Genomic DNA, 18,425 nt, shown 5'->3' on the forward strand with positions numbered 1-18,425 from the left:
GCCGTTTCACAAAAGTAATAGCTGATTGTATCAATGTCTCGTTTTTCGTTATATTCAAAATTATTATGAAAGCAATCGGTAGATGTTATTCCGCCTTCCCCCTCCACACCCTTTTCGATATTTGCCAATTCGTCTCGCTACAATTTTGCCAGAATTTCGCTGAAAAATAAAAATAAAATGAAATTACCCAATTCTGGAAAAAGATGAATGATAATACATTGTAACAGAGATTTATATATTTTCATCAAAATAACTAACTAAATACATGAAAAACGGGCTATTTGATAGCAAAATGCAGTTACAAGTGTGGTGATGCTGATTGATGAGATGTTGAAGAGAAAAAAATATATATATTCCTCATATAAATTGGTGTTTCTTAATATTTTGGTCTCGCAATGAAGCTTTTAATACTGAATACAAGTATGTAAAATACCGACCAATAAGGCTTGCTTACTTCTATAAACATTATACGGCAGTGTTGCCAGTTTAATATGATTTGCTATTAATGATTTTTGAACCTTAACAACTACTACATCGCTAGCTAAAGGTGTTGCCAGTATACAAACTAAAATGCAATTACATTGTAAAACATCTAAAAAATGTATACCTTTACAAATTTACTCGCTAGTTTAATAAAGTGTGTCAAAAAATGATACAAATCTGAAATTTGATTTATAAAAAATACTAAGGAACCGATACAAGCTATAGTGATCCGTTGACCGCGAACGTTCTAAAGTGCGCGAGCGATATCTCTTCATAAATGCGTCACAAGCTGCCGGCGCGGCGGTATTCCAACTCCACAGACTATACAGAGCGCTCCGACGATTAAAAAAAAGTAAATTACTGGTCCGTGGGGAACTTGGTGATGGCGTCGTTGATGGCGCGCGCCACGTACTGCACGTTGCCGGGGTTGAGGCCGCAGATGTTGATGCGGCCGGTTCTGAGAAGGTAGATGTGGTGTTCCTGGATCAGGTGCTCCGACTGACGCCGGCTCAGACCCGTGTAGGAGAACAGACCGATCTGTTTGACGATGTGGTCCCAGTTGCCGGGGGTGCCCAACCTGGGGATATCACAGGATCAACGTATGGCCAAACAAAGATTGCTGTTGGAATGAGGAAGAATCTTGGGCCCAGAAAAATAGAATGACGTAAATACATTCTATTTTGATTGGTTGGCGTCTTATACGTAGATGAACAACGCATACACTAATTAAAAATTTCAACTTGAGAGAAGCGTGAAGTTAGGAGCAGATCGACCTCAGTTCTTTATATCATACAAAGTAATGATAGTTCAGGAATAACAAATAATTTTAACTTAAAATTTATATAATTCCAAGTTCGTAACGTTCGTAATAAGAAAACAAACTTACAGAAAATCAATTAGTGATCATATATATCTTGAAGAGATTTAAATGGACTCACTTAATTAGTTCCGCTCTCAGAGCCTCTCTCATCTGCATAACCCTCGAGGACATGAATTTGATGTGGTCTCTCCTGAAAAGAGATACGTAGTTAGAGCTCACAAACAAAAGACAGATAATTAATATATTAATTGGATTGCTAGGGTTGCATTTATCACAATAATAGGACTACATACTACTACAGGGTTGTCAAATAGGCATAAGGCTAGAAAGGCACTCATGTTACTACAGGGGTGTCACTCACCACAGATCAAATAGCACATCGTTCCGCAACACTTGAGCGACAACCCTCGCCCCGTGCGCTGGAGGGTTGGAGTACATCCCTCGCACGATCCACGTCAGCTGTGACTTGAGCGGCGCCACGTGACTAGACTCAGACAGCACTACGGTCAGGTTACCGACACGCTCGTCTGGGGAGATACAGCAAGATTATACCCATATATATTTATATAAATGTGTCAGTTTTTATAACTCGGAAGTGGCTCACTGATGGGTTAACCTATTATTGGACATTTAACATCCCTACACGTTTGAAGGGCCTGTGAGGGTAATGATGAAATGATTTTTATAGCTTTATGGTATCAAAATATCAACAATTCAATAAATCGACCATAACTAACTGTATAATCCGAAGTTTTTGGCGTAGGACTGTGCGCAGACCAGCTCGAAGCCTCTCTTGACGAAGTAGCGCACGGCCCAGGCGTCTCGGTCCAGGTCTCCGGACGCGAAGCCTTGGTACGCGCTGTCGAAGAACGGGAACAACTTCCTCTCCTGATTGCAAACAACGAATTATATACTTTTTAATGAGAATCCTTATTTTTCCATATTATCAGACCGATCGCTGTGTGATTAGATTAGTTTGAAGACAAAGCGCACCTCCATGACATCAGCGATCTTCTCCCACTGTTCATGGCTGGGGTCTATGCCTGTGGGGTTGTGTGCGCACGCGTGTAACAGTATGACGGAATTCTCTGGAGCGTTCTTGAGATCCTCTATGAGACCGTCGAAGTCTATAGAGAGAGTCTTCTCGTCCCAGTAGCGATACGTCCTTGGATTTGTGAACCCAGAGTTCACGAACACCAAGTGATGGTTTTCTGTGACAATAATAGAAATATATGGTGTCATAGTTAAGTTAAATTTGTCTGTATTTTTTCGCGTCTCATGTGGGAAAGACCTATTTTATATTCGTCATTAAAACTATATACGAGAATATGAATTGTTTCTCGTGTGTGTGACTAAATATGCGTTGTATGAGATATATTTACGACACGCCATGCTAGGAAATAAACATACAAGAGTTGGGAGTTGTGGACGAAATAGAAGAAAAGTTATATTGTTTGTTCATAGAAAATTTTCAAACAACAAGATTAGTATGTTGTAAATTCTCGTAGCAAATATTCTGATGAGTACGCATGTCAATTTTCTATCACATTATAATATTTTAAAGGCCAAACATTTATATTTGAATCATGTTTTAATTAGTGTATCGGCAAATATATTGAACAGAAAATGAACTAGCAAAAATTTCTATGATTTTGTTCGGTGGTTAAGGACTGATTTTTATTTAAAAAATATGTTTTAATAATATATCTATTCCAGACAAATAGATGAATTTATTGTGTAAAACACAGCTACAAGTGTTTTAAACTATATATCGTATAAACTACAGCATCCTGCCATAAACCATCAACATCATTTGTCCTAATTCCTCTTACATCCTAATAATATTAAAAACGCTTCACTTCGTATGTATGGATGGATGTATATTGTAGGGTTTTTAAGCGAAGCAAACGGAAGGCTATACTGGCGAAACAGGTCATTAATCCACGGAGATAATCTCGGCAAAGGAATGTCAGATAGAGTCAAGGTTTTTGTTCGATAGCACAGTTATGTGGGGTGGTTTTTACCACAAAAAAAAAAATGATCTGGCCACCAATTTCCATTTTGGGACCGGAAAACGGAACCTACGTCCAAAAAAGGTTCGGTACTAATACGCTGAAGTTTACTCAAATCTACTCAACCTGCACCAAGAGTTTTTTTTTTTTCAGCTAAGCGAGAAACAAATGCGAAAGTGGAAAGTGCATATTTCCTAGCTAACCTTCACGCAAAAATTACTGAATACAAGTACGTAATAAATCTTTACAATTCAATATAATATCATACATATAATATAATTTAACCCAAAATTTTTGTGGTTCCATTGCATTATAGTTATTTTTTAAATGAAGTCACGTGACAGAACCGATCGTTTGTCACATATGTTTTTACCCACAATATCTCTCTGATAACAATGGCGAATTCGCGACAAACGAAACCGCGTGCGAAAGCTAGTATTGAACATATCTGAGAGCCATTTAAAATTTAAATTGTTATTTAACACTGAAGCCGAACAAACAATGGTGTAATAAAAATCGTTTAATTATATCTAAATATCATTTTAAAATTGAAAAGAATTTAACTGAATATTGATTTTAAACGAATAGTTCATTAGAGGTAACAGATTTAGCCTTTTATTTAAATCATTTAAAACTATTGTAAACGAATTAAGAAGCGTCAACTTTGTTCGAGGAAAATCTAGACATTTCTCTCGGAAAGTTGTTCCTAAACAACGACGGATGTGAGCGGGTAGTTTACAAACAGTGAACGAATTTATATCGACGAAAAAAAAACAAATATTACGTCACGTAACTTCTATATGATTTTAATTATACGTCAAAGTCAAGTCTCCCACAGACTTTGTTTACCTCCCAAGCGTTAATAATGATCGACATAGTAGATAATAAACTGCCTTATCATTACGTTGTGTTAGATAACATCGTGGAAAGAACGACTTGACCAATAAGAAGACAAAGTGATCACGTCACCCGTCAAAGGGTTCCGTTATCGCCAATCAAGATCAACCCTTATGCTTCTATATTCAAAAATAACGAAAAACCATGAAACTAAAATATTTTTTTTTTGTAAATATCCTACTCTTTACGATCTTTGAGCGTGAATTGTCGTCATCACTACGGTCACATTGTAAGGTCACCGAAAAATGCAATAATAACAGTTCATGGCAAATAAATACGACGGAAACAACAAATTTATCGCGAAATAAACGTATTTAGAACTAACAATACATTTTTTGATTCGAGATAAACCAGGCAGAAACAGTTTGATTGACGAAAACAAAACGAAATTTAATTAATATATTGCGATTGCGTTATTGTATTTGGTAGGGCGATATTTCTTACCCCATGTAGGATTCGAGTAGTAGAACGTGTCGTACTTCAGATGCTTGTTCAGGAGTTCAGCTCCGACCCGGAGACCGCCTGTTCCAGACAGTGTTTGCACACCGAATGCCTGTTTGTTAATAATCATAACTTAAAATAATTTTTATATAAGTACAGATAAAAGGTAGAAATTCCACATATTTCTATTTCTGTATATGTAGCGATAGACTTTAATGTTTTGCAATCAGAATTGATTTTTTTATTGTTTGCGTTGTCCGAAAAATAGACTTCATTTTTCCGGTTACTAATGTTTTTATGATATATGTATGTATGCTAAAACAAGGACGGAGGATCTTGTCTTTTTTCTGTTGAAAGCTATAGGACCTCTATGAAGTTTCCTTCTGTGTTAGATAGCTTATTTAAAGAGGTGAGCTCGGGTTATCTGCCATTAGACTACGATGACAGGTATACCAAGGAAGGGTTACTTTAACGAGGTTGCTAAAAAAATTTATACATACACGACCCTCAGCTATCGCAGGGTTGTCCTTTCCAAGCAGCATAGAGACTGAAGCTTCGGTGAAAGCGTCGAGTCCTGACAACGAAATATATAATCTGTCTTACTTAAAAATAAAATAACAAATTTTACACATAACTACAAAGTTAAAGTTGTTTTTTAATTTTAGAAAAAATTGGGCTGAAGACCCAAACTGTTTCTAGCGACAATATACTTTTTAAAGGCATTTATATAAATGTTACTATTCCTTACATAATAACTGTTATGTCATATTAATGTCATTCATCCGAGAAGGAGACAGACATTATTAGAATATTCAATATTGTATTTATAAATATGCAGTTGGCAGTTGGCACTAAATAGTGTTTACCGACAGAAATAGAACATTCACAACAAAGTAAATTATATTTTTATATTGAGTTTATTTTTATCGGAATTATTATTAGTACAAACTAAACCCTATATATTAATTTTATTTTACTTTAAACAATATTTTCATACGATTTTATTTTATCAATGTAATGTTCTTTTCCTTTAGAAAATTTCGAGAAATAAGTAGCCGAGTCTTTTATTCTGATCATTAACACATATAAATAAAAAATTATATCAAAATCAATTTAGTAAAAAACGAGTACCAATCGCTTCTATTTTATATATTAATAAAATTTAAGAAAGCGAAGAAGTTTGTCGTCATTGTATAACCCAATCAATCTCATTCGTTACTTTTTTTAAGTTCATTACGTATTTTCGATTTTTTTTTTGTCCAGTGCCAAGTACTTTTATACATTGTCATATAAAACATGTAACCTTATACCTATCCTACAATTGAATATAAGATACGGGACATAAGTAAACGAGAGAATTTATATTATTCACATTTACTTTAAAAATATGTTATTTTTAGTTTTTAATGACGCTAAAACTGAAGAAGCTATTATTATTAATTATTTCATGGCTGGAATGAGAGACTTACATTTTGTACAATCCACAAATATCTAAAATGAAAGACCGTTATTTTTTTTTACTACGCAAACAAAGACGCGCGAAAATCTAATGTCAAATTAGCATCTACAACTTTCTAGATACGAGATACGATAATCCTATTGAGTATCACATGGATCAGTACATAGCTACATATAAACGTATTGCTTAATGTAAAAGATAAAATAATCCACTTTTATAAACAACTATAACAGATTATATCGTTTCATATAATGACATCGTTAAAAGCACTCAACTGAAGTGTCATAATATTTTTTTTTTGCAAATGACAATAGTTCGGATTTGTCTGCCTAATATATGGTTTTCAAAACAGAACAATTATTTTATTAGAAAAATTTCTTTATACAGACATAATTAAATAGGAATAGAGTCTGTAGAATATTATCCAGATAATAAAAAAAAATTTACAAGACACTAATTAGCAACCAAACCATAATATTACATAGACCACTTATAAAAAAAAATATGGCTGTGTTGATTTCAGAACCACATTTTTATTAAAGTAATGACAATTAAATATAAATTGTGATATCCTTTTATTATTAGAATAACTATTTCAAATTCAACTCACTGAAATTTTTCCATACTAAAAATAAATTGACCTTAATGAGAAATAATTGTGTGATATAACTGCCAACTCAAAATGGACCATAGCCTTTTAAAAAAAGTTGTTAATGATGAGTCCTATACATCTTATTTAATTTATGGTCACTGTTTGTGTTTTCAGTAACAGAATAAAGCATTACATAATATAATAAAAAGTATCCTGCTAGTCTGTGGTCAGCTGAATTATTATTTACATAGTTTAAAAAATATATTGTATAAAATATATATACTTATAACAGTAAATATGTATATTTTGTTCATAAACAACTAGATAACCTTTTTGTAACCTGTTAAAAAACATGTTTGTGTAAGTTATGTCAATTGTTACTATAAAAAGACTGGTGTAAGCACTTTTTAAAGTTGTAACATTTATATTGAGATAAAATTTTTAAATGAGTAGCACTTACCAAGGACGGGCAGGTATTCATGTAATAAAGATTCATCTTCTGCCATTTGTTTCTCCATTTTCCGCACAACTGGCAGAACCCAGGGTTTGCCATTCTCATCTCTGTAGGCTTAAAAAATAATTCAATTAGAATAATTATCATACTTTTTGGATGTTAATTAAATATTATATTATTAACTTTATAAGTTTTGTTTGTCTATCGGATGTCAATAGTTATCATTACATCATAAATAATTTAAATTATCTGTCTGGCGAAATTAAAGATATCAAGATAAAAGAGGATAATTATTTTTAGAATATTATTATTTCTATAATTTATAAATTTCAATACACAAGTATCAAATATTCGTGTTATTAATATTGTTTTTCGAAACTGAAATCATTCTTAAACTTTTGAACTTTGAATAAGAATTCTTGAATTAATAATTAAAAAAATAAATTTCATGTAGTTCATAAAAAATAAAATATTTAACATCACCGGCTGCGGTATCTATATCAATTCGTATAATTATTACATAATAAACATAAAATAAAACAATTAATTTTACCTCCAACGCTAAGATTGACTTTATTTTTATAAGAATCCTCCGTGAAAGCCTTATTTAATTGAAAAACTTCGATAGGAGGACCTTGTTCTACAACTTGAAATCGGGAGCCCATGATTATGTTTGAAGGCACAATCGCTTATAACAAAATACTAAACCAGAATAAACACGTCTTTTGTATATAACTTTGACTCTGGTTAGAAAACTTGATGACCTTTACAAAGTCAAACACGTCACTGTCAAACTCAAATAATGTTAATCTTTTTAAATGTTGCAAACATAAAGTCAACATAAAACATCATATGATATTGAATAAAGCTGAGTCTACATTAAAAAATATTGCCGCCAGTCTTTTATTGTGATTTTAGAAATGTTATTTTTTTCCGAAACTATATTTTTCTTCATAATTTAGTACCACTAAAACTTATAAAACATTGCTACGACAAAAAAAAATGTTTTAATAATAAATATTATTAATTAAATAAGATTAGTAAGTTGCTGAATGTACAATTGTACGTCATGAAAAGATTGATCTTTTGAGAAGAACTTAACTTAAGAGGGAGATATAAGTAAGTCGGGATAAAAAGAGAATTAGATTTCCAATGTAGACAAGAAGAGAGAGAAGAGCACACATTTCATTTCTCTTTTCTTCTCCTAGCCAGTGCAGGAAATAAACAGGATTCATATATGTAATAAACAGGAGTTGAATTGAAAATTCTAATTTATCGACAAAAAATCATTCTTAATTTAAATATTTATCGAAATTTAATATATGCTCTAATTACATACCTACATAATATATCAAAAAAGTTTTACTTACGTCTTGTATTTTTTTATGACAAAGGGGTTCAAACGGGCAGAAGGTCTACCTGATGGAGCTAGTACCGTCACCCATGGACATCTGCAATATAGCTTTGCAGATGCGTTGCCACCCTGGATTTGAGAAGAGGGGAGGAAAGGGTGGGAAAATGGATAGTGCAACCGGCTCCCTCACTCATCGGACGAAACATTTAAGATTACTTCACTGCGATCTTCTGTGAGAGTGTAGCACTTCCCCGGTCGAGCAAACCCATGCTCGAGTTGCAATGACTCACCACAACTAGGCTCTACCACCTCCCAAAAGTGTAGTGTAAAGTTATCTAATGTAGTGTAAGTTGTACACGGTTTTTAATATAAGTTGAATTCAAAAAACAAATATTTTCTCCAAAATATATTTAAGAAACCTAACTTTCATTTCGAAATTGTATTTATCAAAGTACTATAATCGACGCTTAATATCTCTACCTTTATTTGGACTTTTATCAAAAAGTTTTGTATTTTATCCATTTATATGTCCTTTAGAAACTTTTAGCCTTTTAATTTATCCCTCGATAGCGGTGTTGAGTGATTTGTACTTAAAATGTCTAATAAAATGGACTACTCGTTTTAAAAACTCTCTTTTAATCTAGTCTTTTGTAATTTATAGAGACTGCTTATGAGAACGGTCGGCTACCGACCAACTGTCACAGCCACAATAAGACCTTGATTTTCGTAATCGATTAAACTCATAGTAGGCGTAATAGTATGAATAATACTTTAAACGAACTTATTAAAGTAGAGGCAAGATAGCTATGAATATCACAAACAACACTGTCAAATACTAAAGAAACGTGGACTACATGAAGAATGAGCGCTGAAGCGTCATTGTGCTTCCAGGCAATCTTTCTGACTTGAAAATATATGTAGGGTAGACTTTTATCTAAATAAATCTACAATTTAACTAGATAACTGCTATACTTTTATCATTATCACTCAAAAAAAAAATAGTTCTGCAGGATTATAGACCTGAGTTCCCGTATAGGGTTTTTGCCAGTTTAAAAGGTTAAAGATATCAAGTCCACACTGTTTCTACACTTCGTGATTACTCAATGGCAACATCTCGAGAGCCAAGAAGAATCCAAAAAGACTACACTAATGTAAATGTGACTTTATTTATCGCCACAGAGGCCTACGCAGAGAGGACATTTTTCTAGGATTTGGAAAATCTTTTGAGTCTAAATGTTTTATTACATTTCTTAAACTAATTTTGTTTACACGATTCAATATAACATAACATAATTGTAATAGATACTAATTATTTCATGTGAACTTGTCTACAAAAAAAACACATTCTGCCATAAACAATATTTCTTTTATTTATACTCGGTAAAAACTGGATTTTTTAAAAGAGGTACCCTTTTGTCGTCAGGGCGCATTATCATGTAAACTTTTTTGAACTCACGATTGTCACCATCGTTTTTTATATAGTTATAGACACCAACGGTTCCCATTATGATTCCCAGTATAGCGAAACATGAAGCACCCATTATTTCAGGAATTTCCCACCACCCTTTTCTTATCAATCCGCCAAGTGTATTACCAAAGTTAACCTCATGACCTTTTACTTTAGATTCTCTCATGTTGTTGGTATTATAAAATTGTACTTGGCTTTGTCCTTTATATCTTATCGCAAAGAGCGTAACAAACGAATGTATTAATTTTCAAAACTTTTTTAAATATTGTTTGAAAATGACAACCTCAACACAATTATGAAACCTTTTTAGTATAGTAAAGAGTTGTGAACTGAATAATTTCTTATTTTATTTTTAAATAACTATATCAACTGTAATTGATTTTACTAATCTCATTTTTTGAACATTAAATATAACTTAATTTTTAATGTTGAATTAAATATAATTTTTTTATGAAGTGTGAAATATAACTTGAATCTTCTGCCTCTTATTCGCGATGCATATTATTATTCTATAATACAAATATTTTATATATAAAAGAGAAAATGATGTAGATTGAAATTGCTTTATCAATTACAAAATTAGCTTTATAAATTATTGACAGTTGACACATGAAATGACATTCTAAATGGTCTTAGTTCTACCTATTTCATTTTGACATTTACTCGTTTTGAAGAACCGAAAATATATTAATTTTATTATCCGAAAGTAAATAGATCAAATAAATGGCAGCCCCTGCGACTAGTCGGACCATTGGTCAATTATTAAAACAGGGATGGAATGAAATCCCTGAGATTTTGGCTTCTACAGGCTTAGCCGTTGTTGGTATCGCGATGGGCACAATCGGGTGTTACAATTACGTAAAAAGTGATGGGGACAACAGAAGATACAAAAATATTTATGTTATAATGAGACCCGATGACCCACGAGTTGAAAAGATCCGCAAAAACTAAGATACTTTTGTATTATAAGTGAAGTGAAAATGTAGTTGTCATTATGTAATATTACAGTGCTTTTATTGAAATGATGTTTTTTTATCTCATCTGTTTCAAAAACCCTTCCATTAATGAGTGCTTCAGGTCTCTTTGAATGATATTATATAAAAGACTGCTACTTCCATGGTTACTGAATTTTAATGGAAATAATTAAAGCCTTTCAGCCATTTAATCTTTAAAGATAAATAAAAAACATTCAAATTTAATTTTAATTTTATTCATCCGAAAATTAAGTTTTATAATAACAACATTTAACAAAAACACTTATTTTTAAAACTGTTTTAGTGGACATGATTTTGTTTGATTACAGAATAGGCATCACGAAATATCAAGTGAAGAATGTGCTATTTCTTCTTTTGCTTTGGCGCTGATTTCTTTTTTGCAGCCGCTTTACTCGAGCTTGCCGATTCCTCCTGTTTAACTTTTGTCTTACTTGTAGAGGTTTTGGTGGGTTCCTTCTTTTTCTAAAAAAATATAAAATATTTATATCTATAACATAATATTGTTAAAAATACTAAGTAAGTTAATATAAAACACTGACCTTTATCATAGCATCAAGTTCTACATCACTAGTGTCATCTTCCTCATGTGACAACTCCCCATCTTCGGTCGCTTTAACTTTCTTAATACTGGCAGCGGCATAAGGCAACGCACTAGCTTTCTTATTATATGTGCGAGTCATCGCAGCCTTTACCTAAAGACAAATTTTGTAAATGTTAAGGAATTTGTATATATTTATTATAACTATGGCATTGTTAAGTTGAGAAACTTATGTGTACCTTAGAATCAATCAGAACTGTGGGATTTCTTTGGCCCGGCCACAATGATAACTCCACAAGAGAGTCCAAATCTTCTCGTAACAAGTGATACGATTCTAAAACATTAAGGGAATGTTCAATCCCGTCTGTTTTGTCTTGAATAAGTGGATTTGTAATAGCATCTCGTAAGTGAGTGGAGTAGTCGAGGAATATTGAAGATTTCGATCCAGATGTACTGTGAAACAGACACTTTTTATTAATATCGGTGGAACATAATAAAAATAGGAGTTTACATTCACATTTTTTTTTATAGATTATATTTTTTTTTTTTACAAAAAAAATATATATTTAAACTCACAATAAATCTATTGTATAATTCTGTATTTACACAAAATATTATTCATTTTGTCTTATTTGAATTTAATGTACAGAACTAATTTATTAATTTTCATAAAGCTATGCTATTAAGTTATCTTTCAGTATATTTTAATATATTCTGTCTCACCTGAGTCTGGTGTGAGCGTGTATTTCTTGACACAGGCGGTTCATTTTGTTTGCTCGCGAGTTTTTACCCAACCACGAAGGAAACTGAATCTGCCCTGACACATGACCAGATAATTGATGTCCGGGGATCACACTACTGAACATTGCCTAGAATTATGCAGGAAAATTTTATAAAACCATTGTTATGTACCTATGTTATATATTAATAGTATATATATATAAATTAGTAATTATTCAAATACCTGTGTTGGTAACAGGTTCCACGCCTGACTCCCTCTTATCCGCGCCTCCACCAAGTCCCCTAGACTTAAGCTATCTGCAGCTTTGCTGAAACGATCTAAAATCTCGTTCCTGGTAAGAAAATGTACATTTCAATGTGAGTACACACATTTTTACTTATTATTATATCATATACAGCACCATAGAGGAAATAATATACTTTGGACAATGCGGTGTCACATTGAGGAAGTTTTCTTGAACAAATAGTGGCATGATGGAGTAGTCACAGAAGAACAGATCGCTTTTGTCAATGATGGACATTGTCTTGTGTTCCTCGGCACTGAATACTTTGCGGATCGCCTCCCATGGACCCTGAGGTCAAACATTCAAATTAGTTTTCTTTATGAGCCAAATAATCAGAGTCTACCTTCTACAATCCCATTAAATCTAGGTAAAAAATAATACACTAATAAATTTTATAATTATATTTAACAGAACTAAGTATTACAGTTTTTATAGACAGACGAAAATTTAACAATTATTATCCTGTTAACGTATATTTAAACGCTAACTACCTGCTGAGAATATAGCAGGTAGTTGTCATTTTATGAATTTCAGTAATCTGTGTGTTGGGTTTTAAACATATAAAAATTCAGACATAACATTTGCAGATATGAGACGGTATCAAATCAACAAATAGTGTGTACTGAACGGTCCAATATTAGTATGTTTGTATGAAATGAATTAATAAAGAAAAAAAAAATCACTTTGATAAGCGATCTCAAGTTTACCATTTTGATGTCTTTCCTCACAGCCTTTGCCTCATCGCTGGTAAGTCCTGAGGCACATACACTTAGCAAATGAACTGTCTGTCTTATATCCTGGCCAGATGACACTATCAGCTGAGAGAGTGCTTCAGGAGATATCTTGATGCCCTCCTTGAAGCAAATTGACATCATGGCCGACTGTAACATAACATGTATCGGTTACTTATATTTATATTTTTATTGGTTAAATACTATAATTTTTTTTTAAGGAACTTTATATATAAGTGCATTGTGAGCCGGTGTGAGGGTAGTTTCAACAGTACTAGACACTTTGAGGATTACTGACATTTCTCAGACAAGAGTCAACAATAACGTTGGGAAATAGGAGAATATTCTGATGATACATATCAATTTAAAACATTTTTAAACTAATTTGTGTATATTTACTATGAATTAAATTAAATAGGCATATTAAATACATTGATTCACTGCACTGGCTACATTCACCCAACAAACAAAGCATATTTTAGTACTATTATAGTATATATTAACATATTTACACCTTGATCTGTTCGAGCCGCGGCCTGGCGAACTTGAGGTCATAGCAGTAGTTGACCAGAGACCTCATCTTCTCACTGTTCCTATCATTGCACATACATATGACGGGTACAGAAGTCGTCTTGATCAGTGATATTAGCTCCTGTAGACCTCCTAGATAAACGAACAATCACATCTATTTTTAATTGTAATTAGGTTTTACATAGAAGATATGTAATTTTTATTGACACAAATAGGATTCGAACCTGTGACTTCTTCGGAATTCGGAATGCTCAGGGTAATGTACTCATTACCCTGAGCATTCCGAATTCAATATATCAAACTACTGTTTGATATTATTAAAAGAATTTTAATTTCAAATATTGAACACGTGATTTTGTTAATTTAAAATAATATATTATCTGTTGACCTCTGTCTTCGTTGCCGGCCATTCCATCCACTTCATCCATCACAAGGACGTGTTTCTTCGACACCGCTCCCTTGCCCGCACAGCCTGTGAGGTTTAAATAGAATGAATATTGATATTAAGACATAAAAAATTCTGAGACATTGCTGAGTGACAATTGGCTCCCTCAATGGAGTACTAACAATTGATTCTGTTCAATGAAACTAATATTTTCGGATTACTTCATACATATTTTATTATTATTATTCTTTGCCTGCCCGTGATCACGGTTGCTGCAAAGAAAACGAAACGTCGAGAGGGTGTAGTTTTTAAATATAATAAAAAACTCTAATCCGAAAATATTTGTTTCATTTAAAAGAATACTAGTGAAGGTCTTAGATCTCATCACTGAATCTGTTATTGGGGGTAGCAAAAATTGGCCAGGCCAGTTATCACCGACCTGTAGCATACGCCTGCAGCGTGTTGGTGGAGAGCAACTCCCCCAGCTGTTCCTTGAGCAACGTCTTACTGCGCGTGTCCGAGGCGTTCAACTCCACAGTGTCAAAACCGAGCTCCTTGCACACTAACGACACCGTTGTCGTTTTACCTGGAACCGAACACCCATATATAATTAACAAACGCAAAAAGATATATCAAATCTATTGATTTAAAAGTTAATTAATATATCAGTTTAATAAAATTAGTGTAACATTGACTTGCCAAAGAACTCTAAATACTAGTCATAAAAATATAGAAATAGATTAAAATAGGGATCCCTAGACACACTCCGATATAAAATAGTATACCGCCTAATGAGAAGTGTTTATCGTCACCACACGAGCAAACTATACCAATTAAATTTTTATTTAAATAAATCAGTTACATGATCCCAATTCTAGAATATATTGGATAGTGTGAAAGGAGGTTTTAAGTTCTTACGTTCTAACAAGTGCAGGCCGTTTGCCAAAAAAAAATAAATAACGGCACTCACCCACGCCAGGTGGTCCTGATAAGAGAGCAGCCCTATAGTAGCCGCCGTCGTCGTTCTTGGCCCAAGGACTCGGCTTCGGCAGCTTGGCCTTACGGTTCGCGTACCACTTCTTCAACCAGTTCAGTAATCTGGGATTGTTAATACATCGTGAAAAAATTTTAATTTCCATCAAACTCATTGATCAGATATCAAAGGTTATTATTACTACATTTAGCCAACCGACCGGAGACATGGTCTCAGCCATTTAACTCATAACAGCATCTAGGAAATAATTTAAAGATTTTCATACTTGTTGACATTGCTGGCTTCTCCGTGCTGGCCGATGATCTGTTTAAGATTCTTCGGCTTGTATTTGTCGACCCACATCAGGGAGTTGGATACCTCGGTACTGCAAGATTTCTTCAATTCTCCTGAAATGACCTCTTTAGCTACAGACGCCACACCATCGAAAACGTATAAGCTGCCGAGACTCACCGTCATTACTGATTTCCCTTCTCACTGACTTTACAGGATGTTCTTTACTTTCTTCTTTGGATTCGACTTTATTCGTTTTTACTTCAGATTGTTTGATATCTCTCGGAGATTCCTCCACCTTAGCTTTGTTCACGTTGATTTCTTTATCTTGTGGTGACTTTTTTATCTTTTCTCTCTTCTTTTCGCTTGATTTATCTTTTTTCTTCCCACTTTCCTTTTTCACATCTTTGGGCGGGGTCTTTTTGTTAGACGAATCTCTTATGAACTGTAAGAATTCGTCTTCATTCATGATTTTTATTCCTAACTCCTGTGCCTTAGCCAATTTCGCCGGACCGGCGTCGTCCCCAGCTATGACGTGTGTCACCTGCGCAAAATAATATTCACATTATAACAGCACTCGGTAACAGTGCATTGCATATTGTCTACTCAGTAGCTGAAGATTTAAAGTAGTTATGTTTTTGCCACCTTCTTACTGATGCCCGTCTTGATGACGCCACCATACTTCGTAATGGCTGCGATGACGTCATCCCTCTCAAAGGAATCCAACACGCCAGTCAATAAAAACGAACAATCTTTAAAACAATCGGGTGAACCCTGAGAAGAATTACTCATATTAGATAAATAATACGTCTGCGGCTAATTTGTTTATGATATTATTATATACCTCAGGCATTTCCTTAGTTCCTAAATGTTTTGGTCCAGACCTGTTGAGGTACCTCTGATATAAGGCAGCTGATTGTCTCTTTCTTTCATGCCTCTCTTCATCTGATAGGACTAAAACACAAGAGCGAGATCAGTGTAGATAGATAAGTTGCGGACAATGAGAGGTGATCTCAGAAGAACGGTGTAGCAGTTCACTGGAAACCGTCATCAAAAACAAAGGCGATGTACAAGTATCGACGAGTAAATCTCATGTCGCAGAGTATGAGAGTTTGGTAAAGAACGTTAGAGGTAAGATCGAGAGGGGAGACTGAGTAGCGCGGAACGGGTTTGGCCTTAAGCCTTGAGGTGGGGAATTGACTCTATATATTCTTGTTAGCACGGAACGGGTTTTGCCTTAAACCTTAAGGTGGAGAAATGACTCTATATTTACTTTTCACTACCGATGAAAAAGATTCAGACGAACTTGCTTATAGTATTCTTAAATAACGAAAGGGCAAACGATTCCGCGGGAGGTTTTGTGGTTATCTGATAGTTAAAGGAGTGTCAGAAAAACTGTGTCTGCAACTTTTGTGGGCCTTGTTGGCTCTCTCTAATCGCCTTAAAATACAACTTTACCAATCCCTAATAGCCCGCAGAGAATTTAAGTGCTTTGTTGTGCCGTGTTAGAAACAAAGAGAGCCGCAATTATTTGAAACACGTTAGACTTGATTATATTGATATTTCTCGTATAATTTCAATACTATATAGTTTTAGATTTAATACTTTTTTTATACCTGATTCATTGAGACTCTTGTCCAGTTTGCGCTTCTTCTGTTTGGACTCCGGTGATTCCTGTGCCGGCTCGCTTTTGTTTAAATCTTCTCCGTTCTCAATGAACTCACTAAAATCCTTCTTCATCTTCTTGTTGACCTCAGCTCTGTTATTATCCCCGTGTCCCTCATTCAAACTTTTATTCAACTTTCTCTTTTTGTTGTTCGTAACATCTTCAATCAATTTTTCTGAACGGTCGTCTTTCTTATCTTTGACTAAATCTTTCTTTTTCATTGACGTTTCATCTGGTATTTCCTTAGTTGCTTGTATCTCTTGATTAATTTTCTCATCTAATTGTATGAGACTCTGTTCGAATTCTTCGTCGGAGTGTATGGTAAGTTCCGTTTCTTTTTTTATTCTCTTCACAATCGGCTCCGTTCTTTTGATTGGTGCTGAACCGAATAAGTTAGCTGCTTTAACTTCTTTTAGTATTTTTATAGGGGAATTCTTTTTTTTATTTGATGCGGAGAATATTTCCTCATCGGAGTCCTCTTGAATTTGTCTTTTTTTACGAGACTGTTTTTTCTATAAAAAAATATTGTATATACACCTTATTGCAATATTTGATAATTATTGAATTAAAAAAAATCAACATTTAATAGGTATTTTACACATCAAACTACTAAATTAAAAAAGCACTATATAGTTTTTCTTATTAAATAATATAATAATTATTTATAACAATATGTGTTAAGATTTTATTTAAAATGGTATGTATTTTAGTACATGGTAGTCTTAAGTTATATAATGACTCCGTGTACTTTGTTGTATGATTCTCCTTCTAATTTACCTTGTTTGTAACTTGTACATTCGGCGATTCTGGTATAACATCACTGTCTTCATCTTTCTTCGTTTTCTCTTTTTTTACTGTAAAGAATGATCTGATATCCTAAAACAGACATTCGTGAAACCATAATAAAGCATGTTTTAACTAGAATCAATTTAATTAAAAAAGCAATAATCATACCCTAGACATTTTGAATAACTCTCACTGCATCAAGTATTTAAACAAATTAATTTTATACATCTATAACAACATAGCTTTTTTCTGTTGTGCGATTTAAGATAAAATTAATGTAAACTTTTTATACACTGTAATTATATTTGGAAAACTGATTACAATGAGAGATTTTTACAAAAAGCTAACAAATAAACATTTCACTTTTGAATGAAAACTAAGAAGTAAACAAGAACAGATATGAAACATTGGGCAACAAAAATTGCGGTTAAATTATTGACATATGTCAAAACTTTGAAGTATCAAGTAGGTAGCTTTTCTGACTGTAGGTACACCTACCTAACTCTTTAATTTAAAATATTTGT

The 18,425-nt window shown here is 33.4% G+C and overlaps 3 protein-coding genes across 4 annotated transcripts; 1 reads left to right on the forward strand and 2 right to left on the reverse strand.

The window, feature by feature from the left end:
• Window positions 1-218: 218 nt before the first annotated feature.
• On the reverse strand, window positions 219-7,932 carry LOC116774677 (aspartate aminotransferase, cytoplasmic). Its single transcript, XM_032667434.2, has 9 exons — window positions 7,712-7,932; window positions 7,165-7,272; window positions 5,154-5,227; window positions 4,657-4,765; window positions 2,297-2,514; window positions 2,041-2,191; window positions 1,665-1,830; window positions 1,422-1,493; window positions 219-1,060 (listed from the first exon to the last, which is right to left on the reverse strand). The coding sequence occupies exons 1-9, from the start codon at window positions 7,821-7,823 to the stop codon at window positions 841-843; spliced, it is 1,230 nt and encodes a 409-aa protein (XP_032523325.2). The 5' UTR covers window positions 7,824-7,932; the 3' UTR covers window positions 219-840.
• Window positions 7,933-10,608: 2,676 nt separating this feature from the next.
• On the forward strand, window positions 10,609-11,002 carry LOC116765515 (uncharacterized). Its single transcript, XM_032654987.2, has one exon. The coding sequence runs from the start codon at window positions 10,704-10,706 to the stop codon at window positions 10,929-10,931; it is 228 nt and encodes a 75-aa protein (XP_032510878.2). The 5' UTR covers window positions 10,609-10,703; the 3' UTR covers window positions 10,932-11,002.
• A 166-nt stretch (window positions 11,003-11,168) lies between these two features.
• On the reverse strand, window positions 11,169-18,320 carry LOC116765504 (replication factor C subunit 1). 2 transcript variants are annotated; one of them, XM_032654964.2, is made up of 18 exons: window positions 18,070-18,320; window positions 17,893-17,991; window positions 17,066-17,627; window positions 16,294-16,403; window positions 16,095-16,223; window positions 15,630-15,993; window positions 15,445-15,583; window positions 15,156-15,283; window positions 14,625-14,771; window positions 14,189-14,272; window positions 13,784-13,932; window positions 13,246-13,419; window positions 12,675-12,826; window positions 12,478-12,586; window positions 12,237-12,382; window positions 11,753-11,966; window positions 11,515-11,667; window positions 11,169-11,437 (listed from the first exon to the last, which is right to left on the reverse strand). In XM_032654964.2, exons 1-18 carry the CDS (start codon window positions 18,076-18,078, stop codon window positions 11,318-11,320), a joined length of 2,988 nt encoding a protein of 995 aa, XP_032510855.2. In that variant the 5' UTR covers window positions 18,079-18,320; the 3' UTR covers window positions 11,169-11,317. The 2 variants fall into 2 exon arrangements, with proteins under 2 accessions (XP_032510855.2, XP_032510865.2); XM_032654974.2 differs by having other exon boundaries at window positions 15,445-15,565; window positions 18,070-18,319.
• Between the last annotated feature and the right edge of the window lie 105 nt (window positions 18,321-18,425).

Source organism: Danaus plexippus (genome assembly GCF_018135715.1).
Source record: "Danaus plexippus chromosome 3 unlocalized genomic scaffold, MEX_DaPlex mxdp_25, whole genome shotgun sequence".
In the NCBI taxonomy this organism is placed as follows: domain Eukaryota; kingdom Metazoa; phylum Arthropoda; class Insecta; order Lepidoptera; family Nymphalidae; genus Danaus; species Danaus plexippus.